At 38.1% G+C, this 19,942-nt stretch overlaps 1 protein-coding gene across 1 annotated transcript in view; it reads left to right on the top strand.

Annotated features, from left to right (window-relative positions):
- The first annotated feature begins 4,236 nt into the window (after nt 1–4,236).
- Nucleotides 4,237–19,942, top strand: part of b3gat2 (beta-1,3-glucuronyltransferase 2 (glucuronosyltransferase S)) — a 50,723-nt gene continuing 35,017 nt past the window's right edge. The window contains exons 1-2 of the mRNA XM_056470417.1: nt 4,237–5,242; nt 17,598–17,742. Coding sequence (XP_056326392.1) covers nt 4,664–5,242; nt 17,598–17,742 — 724 coding nt within the window. The 5' untranslated portion in view covers nt 4,237–4,663. The remainder of the gene's footprint in view (nt 5,243–17,597; nt 17,743–19,942) is intronic.

Genomic DNA, 19,942 nt, shown 5'->3' with positions numbered 1-19,942 from the left:
TACCTGACAAAAGTCTTGTCGCCTATGCAAGTTTTAAGAACAACAAATAATACCTTGACGTGTAGTTGTTCAATTGGTTTCAGAAGTCGCTTATATGAAGGCAAAAGCCTCTAAATTATGCTTATTTTACCAAAATAAAATATGATCATGCCTTGATTTTTAATCATTTAATTAGGACAATAAGGTCTGAGTTTGCTTTCACAAAAGTCTTGTCACTTAACAATAATACTGTATAGTATAGAATATAAAGTTATGGTGCAGTGGGAAAATAATTAATATTGTGTATGACTCTCATGAGCTTGGAGGACCGCATCTATACATCTCTGCAATGACTCAATAACTTATTAATAAAGTCATCTGGAATGGCAAAGAAAGCATTCTTGCAGGACGTCCAGAGTTCTAGATTCTTTAGATTCCTGGAGCACCTCGACCTTCTTTGCTTTCAGGAACTTTGATGTGGAGGCTGAAGTATAAGAAGGAGCGCTATCCTGCTGAAGAATTTGCCCTCTACTATGGCAGTACAAATGTCTTGATACCTCAAGCTGTTGATGTTGCCATCTACTCTGCAGATCTCTCAGATTACCCCATACTGAATGAAACCCCAAACCATGATTTTTCCTTCACCAAACTTGACTGATTTCTATGAGAATCTTGGGTCTATGTGGGTTCCAATAGGTCTTCTGAAGCATTTGTGATGGTTGGGATGCAGTTCAACAGATGATTAATCGGAAAAATCTATCTTCTGCCACTTTTCCAAACGATCAACTAGTAGTCAAGTTATTATTTGTTGCTCTTACAACTGGGATCGAAGACAAGACTTTGTCAAGTAGTGTAAATGGTGCCAAAGAAAATTCCACTCCATGAAATCCAATCCTGTATTTCAAAGACTTCATTTGTGAGGTTAGCAAACTTTCTCATTCAATCCCTCCTTCTCTAACAGATATAATTTCCCAGTGGATTAATTAAAGACCTAAATGACCTTTAACTGCATGTGTGTTTTAAGACACTGCTATCAGCATGTCATTCTGAGATCTCACTGGCTGCACATCATTACTTCACCAAGACACAAATTAATATGCCATGTGTGGCAACAAACACAACTTAAGCACAGTGGATCCTGCAGGTAATTGCTAAAGTTACCCACAGTATGAGAAAGCTGCATGGTATCACAGGTGCTAATACGTGTTTATCCCAGCGCTCGTAACTTTGATGTAGTCCCGGATTGAGGAGTGTCATCATCTATTAATGCACTCGTAATATGTGGCCTGCGAAATGTCATGTTAGTTCCTCGGCTGTGTTTACTTGTGATTGAGCTCCAAGAGACATCTTTTGTTATGTAAATCAATCCCACAGCATGATACCCTGCCACAGATTCAAGGTTATTACGACACACATTCATCCTGTTGCTGTGCTGTTTCATTCTGGTTAAAAGAGCATCATGAATCTCGAAGGCTGCGTTAGAGGAAGATGATGAAATATACAAGGGAAAGAGACTTTAACCATCAAAATAATAATAATAAAAAATGATTGATTGCATGCTTGGATGCTTCAGATTAGCACTTACTTGGGTGTCCTTGAAATGAAAGAGCTCGCAAAGTTACTTCTGTCATTTAGTGATCTGCTTGCGTGACCAGCATACATCCGGCCTCGTTCTGGAAATCATTCACACGCTCACATTTTGCAGCTAAATGGGTTGTTCCTGCACTAAAGACTGCGAGCAACAATCCCAGTTAAATTATTATGGCAATTAAGCTATTGGAGCAATTTTGCGGCACATCTTAAAACCCAATTTATTGTACAGCTGAAATGGCAGAATTGAAAACACAACATTATCAGGTTGATGCATTTGGCTTGAAAATTAGATTAGGCTCCGAACAAGTGAAACTATTTGAATGCTTCGATTTTTAGTTGAGAACAAGTCTAGCAGCAATTTGTTTCTGTAGCTCTGAGAACGGAGACCTAATGCTGTTAACTGCAGACCAATTGATTCCATTGAGTTATGTTGAGAAAATGTATTGGCTCAAGCCAAATTCGCACAATAATGGAAAGTGATGAAAAGTCATTTCTATGCAAATGGTGTTGACAAATGCATTCTATATTTCCTGCTTATTGTGAAGATCTAAATTGCTTTGCCTCACTCTTATTGAATTGAGACTTAAATTATCGTTTAATCTAGTTGCGCTGTGATCTATTTTCATGGGGCACTGCTTTAATTGGTTGTTATTGCGTTCTGCCGGCTTCTACAGCGTGCATGAGCATTGAAAGGATATTTCTCCATCAATAAACAGCTTTCCTTTTTCCACCTCCCCCACCCATGAAAGCCATTAAATAGTCCAGTCCATGCTTTCCTGCGTAACGTCATCAGCATGAAGGAAGATGGGAGGATTACCAGATTAGATTGACTGCAAAAATGCACACCAGCACCATTTTCCACGTTAAAAGTGTGAGTTCTGAACACCATAAATCCTCCTTATTCCACCGCGCCTCATTTCCTCACTTCTCACAAATTGGGAAAAAACCCACTTGCTCCATGTAATAGAACAGTTCACTTCGGATCAATTCCATTACATCCGAGACCTAAAGCTCACTTCTTGAGTAAACAGGCCATTGTGCGCTTCGCTTTCATTTTAGATGCAAAGAAATGCACAATAGCAACTGTTACCTGTCAGATTTCAGTCATTTGCAACAAAAGGATGCCCACAATGAGATGGCGTCGCTGACAGTTGCTTCTATTTTCTGTGATTGACATTGTCTGGGCTGACAGGGGGTGCCATGTCGAGGATGGGAGGACAAGGCTGGATGTCACAATCCATTGCTGTCATCGCACTGTGAATGGAGACACGAGGCAGTCAAATAGACATGCCAGTGCTGAAATGAACATCATAAAAGCCTGCAGGCAACGTGTCAGCCATTTTGATTACAACGTAGACTGTTAACTCTAATAAGTTGCTGTGTTGTTTTTTACCTTGATGTTTGTCATGCATCAGAATGTTTTGTTTATGACATCAGGTGATCCGCTAAACCTGCAGATGGGAATATGCCTGAAGCAAATCGACATCAACAGATTGAGTTCTCAGTCAATCATCTTGTTATTGTGAAAAAAATTACTTCATATGGAAGCTGACAATTAATTGCCACCGTAAACAGTACTAAATTGATTCTGCATTGATTAATGGATTGTGTTTGTGTGGGTATAATAACTGAAAGCAAAGGAAATTTGGCATGTTTACTGTACATTACAAATGGTCAAAACTATGATATAAAGGCTGATTTATATAAAGGAAGAGTTTACCCAAAATTGAAAACATTCAGTTAATTTACTCGCCCCCAGACCTTTCAAGATGTAGACTTTTTTGCCTTCAAAATGATTTTTATATTAAACTGTGGTCCTTGGTGATTTATAAAATGCAAGTCGACAGCTAGTATATTGAGAGCTTAAAAAAATGCTAAACGAATTTACCCATGCTCTTGGCAATACATTGAAGACTTATGAAGCAAAACAATCAGTATGTGCAAGAAACTGAACATTATTTACAATTTTGTTACCTTTAATCCACAGTCTTGGGACTGAACATTCCCAATACTGTTTGCCAAGGCTGTGGATTAAAGTTAATGTAAATAATGTTCTGCTTCCCACAAAGATCAATGGTGTTGCTTCATAGGAGTTTGATGTGTTATCACAGGTATGTTTTTATCTTTGCCTGTATGTTTTTTTGACTCCCAAAATGCCAAAATATATTGGATTGATTTTTGTCAATAACAAAAGACCACTTGCAGCTAAAATTGTCCTGTAAAAAAATGTAAATTGACTCTTGGATGGCCAGAGAGTAAAATTAACAGCATTTTTTTATTCACTTCTCTGAAGACTGTATTAAATATTTGCATAATATAAAAATCAATAAACAAAGTTAATAATCTAATTCTTTGTCTTTAGGATTTTCATGTTATTTAATGTTTTTAAATTTAAAATCAAATGAAATTAGGACGAGGGATTGGGAAATTATGATTACAGTAAATTCAAGAACAAAATTAAAACCATAATTGCAAGTATTGGGTTAAATTCTAACAACTACTTAAATATCCAACAGCCAAATATTTGGATATTACATTAAAATCTGAGACTCTCATCGCAAAAGGCAGAATACAATGCATGTGATTCATCTCTCGCTCTCTAGTGCGCAGGTGGGGAGGGGGAAATCTCAGTTTGAAGTCTCAGTCTTCCTCATTTCAGCGGACTACAGCAGTGTCTGTCGGACCATCAGCGCAGCCTCATCATTCGTCGCAGTTTTGAGCGGGCTAATCATCGCACCTAGATGACTTTATTGCACTCCAAGCCATGCACGTGACCAAAACAATGACCTGTTGTTATTTTTGGCACTGTTCTCTGCGCTAAACGACTGAGGACTCTCTGTATAGGGAGCATCATCTCAGGGCACGGACTCTCCGGCGGAGCGCAGGACGGGATGGGATCGCAACTGCGCGTTTAGGAAACGGGAATGGGAAGTTTAAACGACCGTGGACTGCGGATGCTGTCTAAAAAACACCCGAGGATCGGCTTTAAGGGAAGTTTAAAAAGTAACAATCTGCAAAAATCCGTTAATCGCCTCTGAACGAACTGCTCGCTTTGTGCTCCAAATTAAGCAGCGCTGGTTCTTCGGGCACAATGAAATCCATCTTCTACACTCGCTTTTTCATCCTTCTTCCGTGGATCTTGATAGTGATTATCGTGATCGACATCGATACGAAGAGATTATCAGTTCGAAACACAGCCAGCTTTTATTTATCTCGGTTGGGGAATGTACAGCAGCGGCAGGTCGTCAGAACGACTCGGACCAGCAGCAGCAGCAGCACCACCGCCAGCAGCAGCAGCAGCGGGAGAAACGCCACATCTCTCCCGGTCATTTATGCCATCACTCCCACTTACAGCCGAGCGGTGCAGAAAGCAGAGCTCACCCGCTTGGCAAATACGTTCCGCCAGGTCCCACAGTTCCACTGGATCGTGGTGGAGGACGCGAACTCCCACACGGAGCTGGTGTCGCGGTTTCTCGCCCGGTCCGGGGTGCGATACACTCACCTGAACGTGTTCACCCCGCGCAGGTTCAAGCGGACCGGGATGCCCCGAGCGACCGAGCAGAGGAACTTAGCGCTCGGCTGGATCAGAGGACACCGCGGCTCCAAAGATAAAGGAGTAGTTTTCTTCGCAGATGATGATAACACTTACAGCCTTGAGTTATTTGAAGAGGTAAGTACGACTCCTTGAGATTGTTAGTTGTTTAATAACCAGGCTTAATGTTAATATTTGGATTTGGATAAAAAAAATGACAATAAAAGTGTTAAATTGCAAACATCCTGCTGAAAACTAAGTAAAAGCCATCACAAAAGTTGTGATTCCACTCATTAGCCCATTACAAACCACTAACCCTTAAATATTAAAATCAGTATACCTTCAAACTGCTATTGTAGGAGGCTAAAAGTGTAGTTGATTTGTGATTGGTTTAACTACAATAACCTAGTAAAATCATGGCCAGTTTGTGTACAGATTGAAACATATTCGATTAGTGTCTGTAGATTTTAAAATGCCATCAAGAAGGCAACAATTTAACAGTAGAGACCCACAGGGAGCATTACAGTTCCCATTGAAACCAATATAATTCCCATTATAACCAATAAAACCATAAAAATTGTAGTGGTTTCTCTAGCTTTTTTCAGCAGGAGTGGCAATGATATAGCTCAACTAAACAGAAATAAGAAACCTAGTCTAATTTGGAACTAGTTTGTGTATGGTAGGGTGTTGCTATGGGCTGCTTGTTGGCCTGGATCAAAAATCCATCTAACCCACTGAAAAGATTGGCTGGGGCACAAGCTATTGTTCTTTTTCGCATGTCTCAAAATAAACCATCTAATGATAAATATTAATACTAATTACAACTAAAGCATTATTAAGAAAAAAATATAAATAAGAAGTGTGGAAATACACGCTTTACAAATAGACAACTTGGTGTCCTCACAAAGTGGAGCCATAGTGGAGTCATTGTGAACTGTTTATTCTCGTTATGCAGGCACAAGCAAATATTGCACTCCAAAGGTTGTTGCATTACATTTAAATCTATGCAGTTAGAATAAAAACATTGGCAATTACTAAATGGCTTGCAACGCCTCAGTCAAGTTCACTGAATTGTCCCTATAGACATTCATGTGGTGTGTTTTATCATGCCTTTGCCATCTATATCTTATGAGTCTTTGAACACGCACATAAATGAAGGCGACCCAGTATACTGTGTAGCCAAGCAGAGTGAATTAACCCAGTTTAAGGCAGTGGAAGTCACAGAGAAACGACAGAGTGACCTGACAGCTGGGAAATTAGGGTTTGTCTGTCTAAACGGTTGTCTGTGTACGACAGACGAAACAGATAACACTGCATAGTGATGAAAGATCCTTCATTTGACACTTTGTCTCACACAGGATGACATTTTTTTCTCTCACTGATAAATGTGCACATATTTCTTTAGATATGTTTTTGATAATGTCAGTTGTATGCTGCAATTATTTAAGTAAACAGTGTTTTAGCTATCTGAATCTTTCTTTGGAACAAACAAAAGAGGTGTTGGTCTTCTTTTGTAAAGGAAATATAATGACTATTGTGAAGTTAATATATGAATTGTTCAGATGCAAAACCCTTGATGTGCCATCAGAAATTTCCATCAAAAATGAACGTTTTTCTCAGCCTCCTTTGTTTATTTTGAGATATTTCACTTTAAAGACCAGTAAAAGGACGTATTCTTTGCCATAAAAGTGATGTTACTGAACATACACAAGGAGCCTGATAAAAATTCTCATTTTAGAGGAAAATTTCAGATGACATTTAGAGGTTTTTGCCTCTAACTCTTGCATATATCAGTCAAGATTAAATGTAAATAAATGAAACAGTGTAAAAATATCCATTAATTGTGATTTATATTTTCTATTTATTTAAACTTGTACACAGTTTCAATTTACTAGAACTTCTATGTTATGCTGCTTTGGCACAATCTACATTGTAAAAGTGCTATAAATATGAATTGACTTGAATTGAGTTTTGAATCACATTATGGGACCTTGATCTGTCCTTTGTCGACTTTGGTGTTGAAATTGTAGCTCAGTGTAACTCAAAAATGTAAAAAAGACATTTTTATTGAAACAACATAAATCATATACTCTATATTGTTACAAACAGGGATGTCCTGATCAGATTTTAGATTTTTTCAGTCATTTGATTTGAGTATCTACCAATACTGAAACCCTATCCGATACTTCTATAATGCATACAAAAAGAATAAAGAAGAGCAAATAAACAGATCCAGGATGTTCCTTATTTTTCATTTAATTCACCTTATTTTAACATTCAACAACTCTGTTAGAGCAGCACAGTGGCATAGTGTGTAGCGCTCTCACCTCACAGCAAGAAGGTCGCTGGTTCTAGCTTCGGCTGGGTCAGATGGCATTTCTGTGTGGAGTTTGCATGTTCCTCCGGGTGCTCTGATTTCCCCCACAGTCCAAAGACATGCAGTATAGGTGAATTGGGTAAGCTAAATTGTCCGTAATGTTGTATGTGTGTGAATAGAGATGTATGGGTGTTTCCCAGAGATGGTTTGCAGCTGGAAGGGCATCCGCTGCGTAAAACGCCAGATAAGTTGGGGGTTCATTCTGCTGTGGTGACCCCAGATTAATAAAGGGACTAAGCTGAAAAGAAAATGAATGAATGAATGAACCACATTGTTTACAAACAGAGCAATTCTGTGAGGTAGTATGAACAATCAAGTAGTAAATAACATCAATTCTTCACTTTTGGACTTTAGTGCAACAGTAAATATAAAAAATATTTACAAACAGCACCTCAGCTTAAAATACCCAGCAGGCAATCCCAAGTTTACATATCTCACAGTTTGCTGATGCAATGTTGTCGTCATCAACTTTATAATACCTTCTGACCGCAGACATACTCTCCCTTTCTGCTTCAAGCTGCTTCGGTGATCTACTTTGACGGCATTTAACCAATAGCATCCCTGCAACAAAGTGATGTCATGCCGCACGCATTGCTGTTTCTGTCTGAAGTCAAGAAAGAGGTTTAACTCTGTGCCGCCGCATAACTATAGATGTGTTAAAAAATAATGAGATTATGTAGAGTATATATCTTGATTAGGCATTGGCCTAACGGGGGCCTAATGGGATTCTAACGGTATGATAACCTTGGATAAACATATCACAGTTTCACGGTATTGTGCTCATTGCTCTAAAATATATTATTTTTTAAATGTCTGGATAAAAAACTAAACTACTACTTTTTCCCCCTTGGAACACAATATAATTTATTTTTTGAAAGATTTATTATATTTTGGAGCAGAAAACATGTCAGGCTTAATAATTACAATGAATTATTGACTTCTGCTGTCTTCATTAGTTTTAAAAACACAGATTTCATTACAATTTAAAATGGCATCTTTGGATACTTTTTTCTGCTGGACATACTGTCCTAACCCCACCCCCCCACCCCAAAAAAAGTAAATAAGTTTTTTTACAGATACCTTAGAAACTGTATTACAGAAAATCTTGGCGGTTTTAAAACCTTTACTTTTCCAAACCGCAGTAAACCTTGAAAACGATTATCATCCCATGCCTAATCCTGATCAGTCCTGATTGGGAGGTAACGTCCGATTCTGATAGAGTCTGAAACCGCGTGATCAGATCTGGACATCCCTAGTTACAAACTACTAAAATGTCACTTTGGTAAACATCAAAAGCTGCTGGAGCAAAGATTAAAGTCCCATAATGCAACTAGAAAGCATAAAAGCATGCAAACCCCTATGCAGACAACAAAAATTAGATTAGATAGATTAGATTCAACTTTATTGTCATTACACATGTACAAGTACAAGGCAACGAAATGCAGTTTAGGTCTAACCAGCAGTGCAATAGCAGCAAGTGCAGGATACAGGTATAAGTTATAAAGTGCAGTTATAGAAAAACTATGGTGATATTTACAGATGGATGTACTATCAACATTATATACAGGTTGTATTAGCTATGAACAGATTTACAATAAATGAATATATGTACAGGATGCTATTGATTGCAGAAGTGTGCAGATAGATAAACATAATTACAAATGTCCATGTGCTGTGGGTATGTCCAGTTCAAGTAAATGAATCAGTGCAATGAATATGTGCAAACTTTAAATGTGCAAATGTTAAATAGTGCAGTGATTTTGAGGAGTATAAGTTAGAGGAGTGTGGGGGGTGTATCGGGGGGGTCAAAAGAGTCAGTGAGGGGCAGAGTTCAAAAGGAAGACAGCTCTGGGGAAAAAGCTGTTCCTCAGTCTGCTGGTTTTTGTCCGGGGGAGCCTGAAGCGCCTGCCGGAAGGCAGGAGAGAAAACAGTCTGTGAGCAGGGTGAGAGGTGTCCTTAAGAATACTGCGTGCTCGGCGCAGACAGTGTTTCTTCTGGATGTCCTCTATGGTTGGCAGTGTAGTCCCTGTGATGCGTTGGGCAGTTTTCACCACCCACTGCAGTGCCTTACGCTCAGCAACAGAGCAGCTTCCATACCAGACTGTGACGCAGTTGGTCAGGATGCTTTCTATTGTGCAGCGGTAGAAGTTCACCAAGACGGCTGATGAAAGCTGGTTCTTCTTGAATGAATTCAAGCATTAAATTACTTCTTCTTAATTATCTTCTAACAACAATTTTCTTTCTACTTATTCACATTTTTACAAAAAAGGTATACTACACAGTAATGTTTATTATAAGAAATTCTGAAACATCATAAACCAAATGTGTGTATGAAATTGTACAATTTAAAAAGTATTAGCCACCAAATCACCAATTCACAAAGACAAAATAGTTACCAATTGGAAAGTAAGTTAATGCCTGGCTTTTTTTTATTTAACTGATGGCACCAAAAAGCTGATATCAGTTGAGTGATGAGAGGAAAGGTTTGCATTATGCTCTTTGTCCTCTCTTCAGTAACCCAAAATCTCCTCCGTGTTCGCTGATGTTCAGTTGCTTCACTTACAGTTCATCGTCTCATTCATCATCAATTATGCTACCCTTCTTTTACCTCAGTTTTTTTTCCTTGGCCGTACTCTTTTCCTCCGCCACAGGCTTCACCGCTCTCTCCTCATTTCTTCAATGCTTCCTTTGAGGCCTCCCTCCCTTCCTTTGCTTCTTTCTGCCTCTCTCCATTTCTCCAGAACACAGCTGGACATGTGGATGAACACATGGAAGAGACCCTGAGGGGTAGAGCGCAGTGTCAGTGTGCTGATGACCCCTGCTCCGCTCAACACAAACACATTACACAGCACAACAATGAGAGTCATTTGGCCACTCTCAACAACCCGTGCTTCATAATGACAAATATTAACGACACAATGGTTTAATTTAGCACGTACTGTTTTCCCCCAGAGAGAATTGCCACATCTCGAGTGATTCATCCTAAGGCGACAGTAACATAAAAGAGCTGTGATACAAAGTCTTAAAATTGGATAGAAAAGTACAAGAGATGTGACAGATGTGAACAGTGAAACAATAGAGTTTTTTTTTTAAGTTGAGGCAAAGATTAGAGTAGGGAGTTTAGTACAGTGCATTAATGCTCATCGATCAAGTACTTGTGGGAAAAATTGTCTTCAGCTGCTTCAGTGGAGTGTGGAGGATCATTGTACCGATAAATGAGCTAAAATAGCTTCATTATTAATCATGCAAATAAAATCATTACTACATTATTATTATTATTTGGTTTGCGTTAAGTTTTCAGTCACAAGCTATTTATCTAGCACACAAACGGAGAAACTTGGTAGTTTGAGGACAAAAACCTGGCAAATATCTTTAATTATAACATCTGAACAATGTCGTTTGGTGAGGTAACCATAATCTGTTTCAATAATATAAAATATATTTAATATTTAATAATATAAACTCACTGGCCACTTTATTAGATACACTTTACTAGTACCGGGTTGGATCCACTTCAGAACTGCCTTAATCCTTCATGGCATAGATTCAACAAGGTAATGGAAATATTCCTCAGAGATTTTGGTCCATATTGACATGATAGCATACCACAGTTGCTGCAGAATGGATCCATGAATTCATGTTGTTGACATCAAATTTTGACCTTACCATCCGAGTATTGCAACAGAAATCGAGATTCATCAGACCAGGCAACGTTTTTTCCAATCTTCTATTATCCAATTTTGGTGAGCCTGTGCAAATTGTAGCCTCAGTTTCCTGTTCTTAGCTGACAGGAGTGGCATCCGGTGTGGTTTTGTGCTGCTGTAGCCCATCCACCTTAAGGTTCGATGTGTTGTGCATTCAGAGATGCTCTTCTGCATGCCTTGGTTGTAACGAGTGGTTACTGTTACAGTTACTGTTGCCTTTCTATCAGCTTGAACTGGTCAGGCCATACTCCTCTCACATCTGGCATCGACAAGGCATTTGCACCCACAGAACTGCCACTTACTTATTTTTGCTCTTTTTTTACCCTTCTCTGTAAACCCTAGATATGGTTGTGCGTGAAAATCCCACTAGATCAAATGTTTTTGAATTACTCAGACCAGCCCGTCTGGCACCAAGAGCCATGCCACATTCAAAGTCACTTAAATCACCTTAAATCAACGAGCAGTTGGACAGGTCTAGTAAATTAAGTGGTCGGTGAGTGTATACAGTATGTATAATTTTAATATATTAAACATATAATAATATAATTTAATTTGAATAAACCTGGGTACAGATTTAGATTTATAGATTTATTCATGGCTTTAATAATCAATTTCGAATCAAATTAAAGCATTTTATTTTTATAGCTGTCAATAATACAATGCAAATGACTGCATGTTCTGCAAATGTTGTTTAGTTCATGTTGGTTATAAGTGTTGTCAGTGATGTCATGCTGGAGATTGATTGATAGTAATGTCAGATTGTTATCGTAAATAACCTACAGCATTTATACACTGCTTTGCTGTTTTGTTTTCTGTATTATGTGGGTTTCACTCCAGAGTTCCATGATACTAGAGAAAGTATGCACTTGCACTTTACAAACTGCACTTTAATTCTCATAAGACGTACAGTAGAATGAAATTTGTCTGTATTGAATGTAAGATGTAGATTGTATTGCATGTTGCTTATTTAGCTAAACGTGCATGACCTATTTTAATCTATATGTTATATTAATAGGACACAATGATTCTAACCATTGTGAAAGCTGTAGTTCCAAACACACAAGTTGGTGAATGTTTGCTGGAACCATTGATTTTGGGAAAAATGAATAGCTAAACTTTGTTGGTGATAAAATAACTTGCAAACATAGTTGGCAAACAGTAATGGAGATAGGCATCCCAGAACAGTGTTCACATTTAAAACGTACTGCAACATGGAATTTGTAAGATTGAATCTTGTCCAATAATAGGACTGTTAAAGTAGGGCTATCCCTGGAGTTTTCTTTTGTTCAGGATCCCTGGAGAATGAATAGGCAGACAAAGTCAATGTACAGTACTACCACAACATTCTCCTATTTTCCAACAAAATAGGTTGAATTATTGCTAAAATACAGGAAACTTAGACAAAGGGACATTTAATCATTATAAAGTAGGTAAGGATGCTGCTGTCTGGCCAATTAAGGCTTATAATGCAGACAAATGCCTATTTTTAATTAATTACTTTTTTTAGAGTAATTATGTACTGTACACATCTGGTATAATCTAGATTTTCTGTAAATAACAGATGTAGATGTATGGAATGCAAAGCAGTTCCTATACATGTAAATGTTAGTATGTAAACAACATGCCAGATTTGTGTTATAATTGTGTGTTTCATTGTCTGGTTGGAACATCAGTTTTGGATTGATCATATTCATGCGCAGTTGACATGTTGTTTATGTGTATCTATATCTCCTTCTTTCAATAGCCAGGATTAAAAGTATGCATAACCGATGTCTGATATCACACATTCTTCGCACGTTGACAGCAGGTGTTTGAGCATCAAGTACGCATTGAACTTTGATGCACAAACAATGCATAATCAACATTCAAAATATTGTCTTGTTAACTTGTTTAGTGCCGTTCAATAGAAATTAGAAAATTACTCCAATCAGAGAGTCAGCAAGAGATCTTCAGCTCCACCCACTCACATATAAAACATGTGTCAGACAGTTGTGTGTGCGTGTGGTTTTACTTCCCTCTAAATGTGCTATTCTCAGCAAACAAGACAGACGTGTGAAGACAGATAAAATAAAAAACTACCCTATTGCCTAAAAAAATGAAAAGTATGAAGTGATCATTTACTCATCCTCCACTTTTTTCTTTTTCCAAACCTGTATGACTTTCTCTCTTCTGTGGAAGAGACAGATGTGATTCATGTGGATTCATGCAATTAGAAAGCATGAAATGAATGCAAACCCCCATGAAAACAACAACAAACAACAACAAAAACTGCTAATACAATCAAAACAAATGCAAGCGCAGGTTGCCAGATTGAGGACCAACAGGAGTGAGTCTGACGATTCAGCCTAAATCCGCCTTTCCACTGGACACAACAAGCGACAATCATCATTTATTTCCAATGGAGAGTAGTTAGGGAGCTGCGTGCTTTTCCGATCATCTCCGTATGCGGAAAATTCAAATCCGATTTGAGCTGCGGATAAAATATTTTAACTCCTGTGACTAGACCATATGCGGCAAGCTAACCGGATGTGATGTAATCCAGTGTCAAAGCGTTCAACCATGCACTCTCAGAAGTAAAGGTACGCGAGCAGTCACTGGGGTGGTGCCTTTTCAAAAGATACAAATTTGTATCTAAAAGGTCCATATTAATACCTCAAGGGTACATATTAGTACCTAAAGTGTACAAAAGTGTTGCTCTTAATTTCTTTAGGTACTAATATATACCTTTGAGGTACCAATATGGACCCTTTAAGTACAAATGTGTACCTTTTGAAAAAGTACCACTCCAGTGACAGCTCGCATATTTTTATTTCTGAGAGTGTGGTGAAAGCACGGAGAATAAAGGCTCTTGCTTTTGCACTTCTTTATTTCGAACGCCACAGCAAGAATCAACTTCCCATGGTGCATGACAAAACTGAATATTCTGTGCGACTGCCACAAGGGGGCATATTCCTACAGTCGTGTCTGAATATCATTTGCAGTGGTAAGGCTGATTTAAGGCTGATTTAAACTATGTTCTTTATAAAAGCAACGGCATGTGTCAGAAGAAATATTTTCCATATTAAAAGGAGTTTTTATTCTAGCAAACACCTCGATATATTAGAAACAGCTTCTATTTATTGCAGCTGAACAAAAGAAAACTGACAATGCTCACGTCAGGTACACCTCATGTGCTTTATTCTGTGTTAAATGCTAACAATGTGAGTTTGAATGGCATTTTTCATGACATATTGCTATACTACTGAAAAAAGCAGCAGATAGTTCACCTCATGATAGCTCACCTAATGTTTACGTTCCTAATATTTATATTATTTGCTAATTAATAACCTCATGTGGAACTCTGAATCTGAGTCTCATTTCGGAGTCAGCTACTGTCCAACGGAGGTTCATTTCACGGGGCACATGCTTTGATAGCCTTCCTAACTGAATGAATGAAATACGCGGTTTTCCAACAAGGCAAACCGGGCTGCTGAAATATAATCGGTTAAACTGGAATTGGATGGGTTAAACAAAACAAAGACAGCTATTCCAACACAATCTCACGGCAATTCGTAACTTTTTAATTTAGTGGCTAATTCGTATGAATTCATACGATCCAATTCGTATAATTTAGTACGATTTGCTCATCCCCCAATGACGGTTGGGTTTAGGGGTGGGGCTAGGTGCCACGCCTCCTTTTTAAAATCGTACAATTTCGTACGACTGAACTCGTACGAATTCATACGAATTAGCCATTAAACTGACAAAACGCAAAATACTTACGTTTTCTCATGAGATCAGGCTGGCCATTCCAGCACGTAACATTTTCAAAGCTGAATATCTGCAAACATATTATGGTATTTTTATGCTTTAGAAGAGTCAAAAACTTACACGCAGCGAGCATGTGCAGCACTACTTAAAAAGGAAACTGGATGACCAATGCAATTTAGAAGTAGGCCTACTTTACTATACAAATAAATTAAGCTGAACTTACAGTGAGCTGCGGCAGATAAAGAGAGTAGAATAAACATTGGAATAAGTGTTATCCTAGTTGTTTGGCACAAAAACAAAATAATGAGTGTTGATTTTTTTTACATATGCAGTACAGCTTCTATTGTTTTAACGATTTTTAAATATTGCTGCTTGCTTGAACATGAGAAAAGAAGACTAATTAAAAAGTTTTTATTGTCATATTTTGCTGTGCATGTACTGTCAGAAAAAGTCACATTTATGCCGCTACCCTGCCTCGTAGCTTCGGTACAACATCACAGCAAATTCTACATCCGATTTATTGTTCTCAGTTGTAACCTGTCTTTCCCTGGAAAATAGTTCCTCTCTAGATCCAATTTTGCTGTTGCATTGTTTGAATCCTCTCTGGAACTGTCAGGCAGCACGTAGAGTTGTGTTATCGAAGATGATTTTGCCTCTCTAAAGATATTGAACACGCTCGTCTACTACAAATTTATGTGTCTGCACTCTGTTGTCAAAATGGGGCCAGAATTTCTTATTGCCTGTCCCCGCAGAAAACACGTGGGTCACAAAAGCTGCCAAATACAGATGCCTTGCCATCGCCGTCTGTAGCCTGAGAGCTCAATTCAAAGATCTGTGTATGTGACATTGCATTCGATGGCTGTGCCTGTTGCTCTTGTTGTGATCCTCAATGCAAAAGGATGCTTGGCACCTGCAGATGACAGTCTCTTTTCTATAGAGAATTCTCTGACTTTGCCTTTGAGCTGTGTTACACTTTAAGAGCACCATTATGGAGATGGAGCCTTTGAAGCGAGGGAGGAGGACAGGCATTAGAAACACAGCTAAAGGCCCGGCAGTTTGGGCTTCAAAGCTTGTCCATTGCATACGGCCGGCAGCCACAGACAACGTTACCCGACTTCGTGCTGCACTCACATAAATAGCACAACCATTAAATATTCAAAGGCTACTCTGACCATTTGTTTGAGGAATCGCAGCAACGCTCATTCCCCCCAGTGGCAAATAGTTTTTATTTTGTATTATATATGAAGGAATGATGAGAAAGGGGATTCTTTCAGTAGCAGCATGTTTAAAATTCCTCAAGGAAGATGGGATCTTGTTGGAAATGACAGTTTTAGTGTTGCCGGGTGGTTCAATCAGATGTGATAGTGTTTATGAAACTGAAGAGCGATGCATGCTGGCTCCAGCTGAATGCAGGTGGACTGACTTATTTATGCTGAAAATGAGCCAGGATTTTATAATAAGCCATGATGTGATACTATATTCGCTCCTTTAAAAATAATAGAAGTACTCTGTATGGTTGTCAGGACTAGAGCTCGAATTGAAAGCTGTAGCTTAATGTTTTTAATCAGTCTTCATTTTATGATGATTCTTCTGTGGATTGTGTTGTTATTGACTTTTTTTTTACTCATTAGCCACCTTCGTCTTGTGTGCTTTTAGGTTGCCAGCAATTCAAACTACTAGCTATATTTAAAAGGTTATTTCACCCAAAAATGAAAATTCCTTTATTAATTACTCACCCTCATGTTGTTCAAATCCTCTCATATTCAAATCATAATTTAGGATATTTAAGATAATATCTTAGAGCTCCCTCACCATCCTTAGTTCTGGCATGTTCAGTGTCCAAAAAAGAAAAAAAAAAACATTGTCAAAATGGGCACTACGACATATTGCCATTGAAGTCAGCAGTGTAACAGAATTGTTGTAATGCCCATAGTAAACTTGATCTATGGCTTGCCGTGTGTTAAAGGATTTGAATGTATGACATGGAGATGATGGACCACACAACGCGCAGCTTGAAAAACTCGTAAAACTTGATTTTGTGGCATAATTGATGAGTATTTTTCTAATTTTATGGAGCACATTGATTTGCTATGGTAACTGCAAACATTTGGGAGAAGCGTATTTATTTCGAACTGTGATCAAAACTTACTGGAACTACCTGAGCATTTTAACGAAAATAATGCACACCCTTCATCCAATCAGAATGAAGAATTTCTATTTTTTTTTGCTGCACAAAAGTGTTTTTGGAACTGCTCAAGTACTTTGAAATGTTTAGAGAATGTTTTTGGCTCTTTTTCTGAATTTTAAACGTCTCAGAACCATTGCTGTCTATGGAGGATGAGGGCGCTCTTGGATTTCATCCAAAATATCCTAATTTGTGTTCTAAAGATGAACAAACTTCTCAGGGGATTGGAACAATATGAGGGAAAGAAATGAATAACAGAATTTACATTTTTGGAAGAACTAACCCTTTAATAAACAAATTAAGTCACCAGTTGAGCATGTGCACTTACAGTAATCTACACATATTACATAAACCTCACCAAAAGAAGCCTAACTGAACAATAAAGGCCTAAAGATACATAGATGTACTGTAACACGCCAAGTTGTCTAGTTATTGGCATTTTATTGTGAAAATTTACCGTTGCACTGTCTTTTGCAGATGCGCTCAACTAGGAGAGTGTCAGTGTGGCCTGTGGGACTTGTCGGAGGTCGGAGGTACGAGCGTCCACTGGTGGAGAAGGGGAAAGTGGTTGGCTGGTACACAGGCTGGAAGGCCGACAGACCATTTGCAATTGACATGGCTGGTAAGACGCCACTACGATATCTTTAATTGCTGCTTTTCTAGCTCTTCCCTTTATTGTACATTTTCAAAACACAGTAATCAGAGTATAAGTTGTATAAGGTTAGAATGAAGAGTATAGATGCAAAAGTCTCTAAGTGCTGTCTGAAATGTCCTTCTAAAAGGAGCATTTTTCTCAGCCTCTTATGTTTATGTTCAGTTATTTCACTTTAAAGGCAATGAAAAGGACCTGTTATTTTCCATAAAATTGAAATTACTGAACCCACACACAGGAAGCTAAGAAAAATGCTAATTTTAGAAGAAAATTTCAGATGGCACTTAGAGGCTTTTTCAGTTGAACACTTCAATTTTAAGGGGACATGTAGTTATTTCTAGTGAGTAGACTGTAACAGACATAGACATAACTACCCAGGTAGCAAAGAATTCTTGCCCAGATTTGGCATAAAGCTGGCACAGCAGGCATTCATTCGGCACTGGCATGCAGCATTTGGGCCAAACATGGCCAAGGTTTGGCAGAGGTGGCACCGTCTTTAAGGCAGCACACAAAACTTGGGCCACATGTAAAATGTAGTATTTGGCCCAGATGTTAAAAATTGATATATGTGATTGGCTTAAGATTGGCAATGAAAAATTTGGGAATTGTAACCAGCAGAAAATGGGAAGTTTAAAAAAAATTATATGTGGGCCATGCAAGTTTGGCCTTTCTTGACCCACATTTAAAATACATTAAAATCATTTTTGAGTAACGAAAAAAATTCTACCAGCCAGGTCTTTCCAAGCAAAAGCTAATTGTGCAGGCCAGAGCTGGGCCAGAGAAATTTTGCTATGTGGATACACGTCCACTTACAAAGGTGTTACCAAAATGACCTGCAACAGGTAAAACTACAACAATATATAATTGAATAACTGACAGTGACTGTGTTTAAGTGTATAAAATGTAGAAATAAAAAAAATATTTATTTGTGATTTTATGCATATTCATTGCTTTAAAAAAAATGAGGTCTAAGGTCTAGAAAGACAGTGGACCCTGGACTCCACAGTTGCAGACACAAGATCAGGCTTATGCTTGTCTCGTGTAGCCAGACCTTCAAACTCACAGTCAAAAGTTTGGACCTATTTCACTGACCAATGCCTTAAATATCAAGTCCAAGTGACAAGAATCAACCAATCAGCATCATGTGATTTGTTATGTGAAAGTTAATATCCCTGGCATGAAAACTCTTGGAGCATTTTAAGCATTTGTGCACTTAAATATACACAAATACTATATATAAACTGTGTATACTTGATAAGGATAAGTATAATTGTCTTATATTCATTGTCTCTAATTGTTTTTCATAATTGTTTGATAATTGTCAAAGCCGTAAAGACAATGCTTTCATCAGTATGACAGAATTTGTCATCATGATAGCCAGTGTTGGGCAGTAGCGTCGCTACAAGTCCAAGTGACAAGAATCAACCAATCAGCATCATGTGATTTGTTATGTGAAAAGTTAATATGCCTGGCATGGTAGCAACACTACTAGCTTAACTACATTTCTCAGTAGCGTGGTGGTAGCGTCGCTCCTTTATAAATCCAATAGCTTTTCAGTAGCGAAGATATTTTTTAGTCAAGTAGCGCAGTAGCTTCCACACAAGCTACTTTTACCGATCGCAGATCAATAAGTGACAGAACCAACATTCACGGAGCTGTGAGGTCGGTGTCTAACCAATGAAGGTAAAACCATATGATGGCGAGAATGACAATTTCTTCTTTTTCCTGTTTCACGATTGTTGACAACAAACTTTTTGGTGCGTTACTGCCACTTCTCGCTCTGGTCGGTGATGTTGCAAATCAATCATTGGGCTGAAACGAGAAACTTGCTTGATGGAAAGATGACTGAGGGAGAGGAGTTATTATTATTATTATTATTAATCATACTACAATAAGTAAGTTAGTGTAATGTAATGCTTTTTCGTACATTTTTTCCTTTTTCCTATACATTACTGTAGTATTTTAAATGCATAACACCTGGTTTTATTGGGTTTTTAGTTTTTGCTGTTATATACTATAGTTTGTTATAACTGAACTGAACAATTCTGCCTCATATGATCCATTGACAGTTTTAATGATCACTAAGATATGAATGATAATTTAAGTTGCTTCGATTCAAAAATGAAAATTGCAAAAATAGCTTAATTGTAGCTAAGCTACTTTTGCAAAG

Source organism: Danio aesculapii, chromosome 13 (genome assembly GCF_903798145.1).
Source record: "Danio aesculapii chromosome 13, fDanAes4.1, whole genome shotgun sequence".
Lineage (NCBI taxonomy): Eukaryota > Metazoa > Chordata > Actinopteri > Cypriniformes > Danionidae > Danio > Danio aesculapii.
This window is presented reverse-complemented; position numbering and strand designations above follow the sequence as displayed.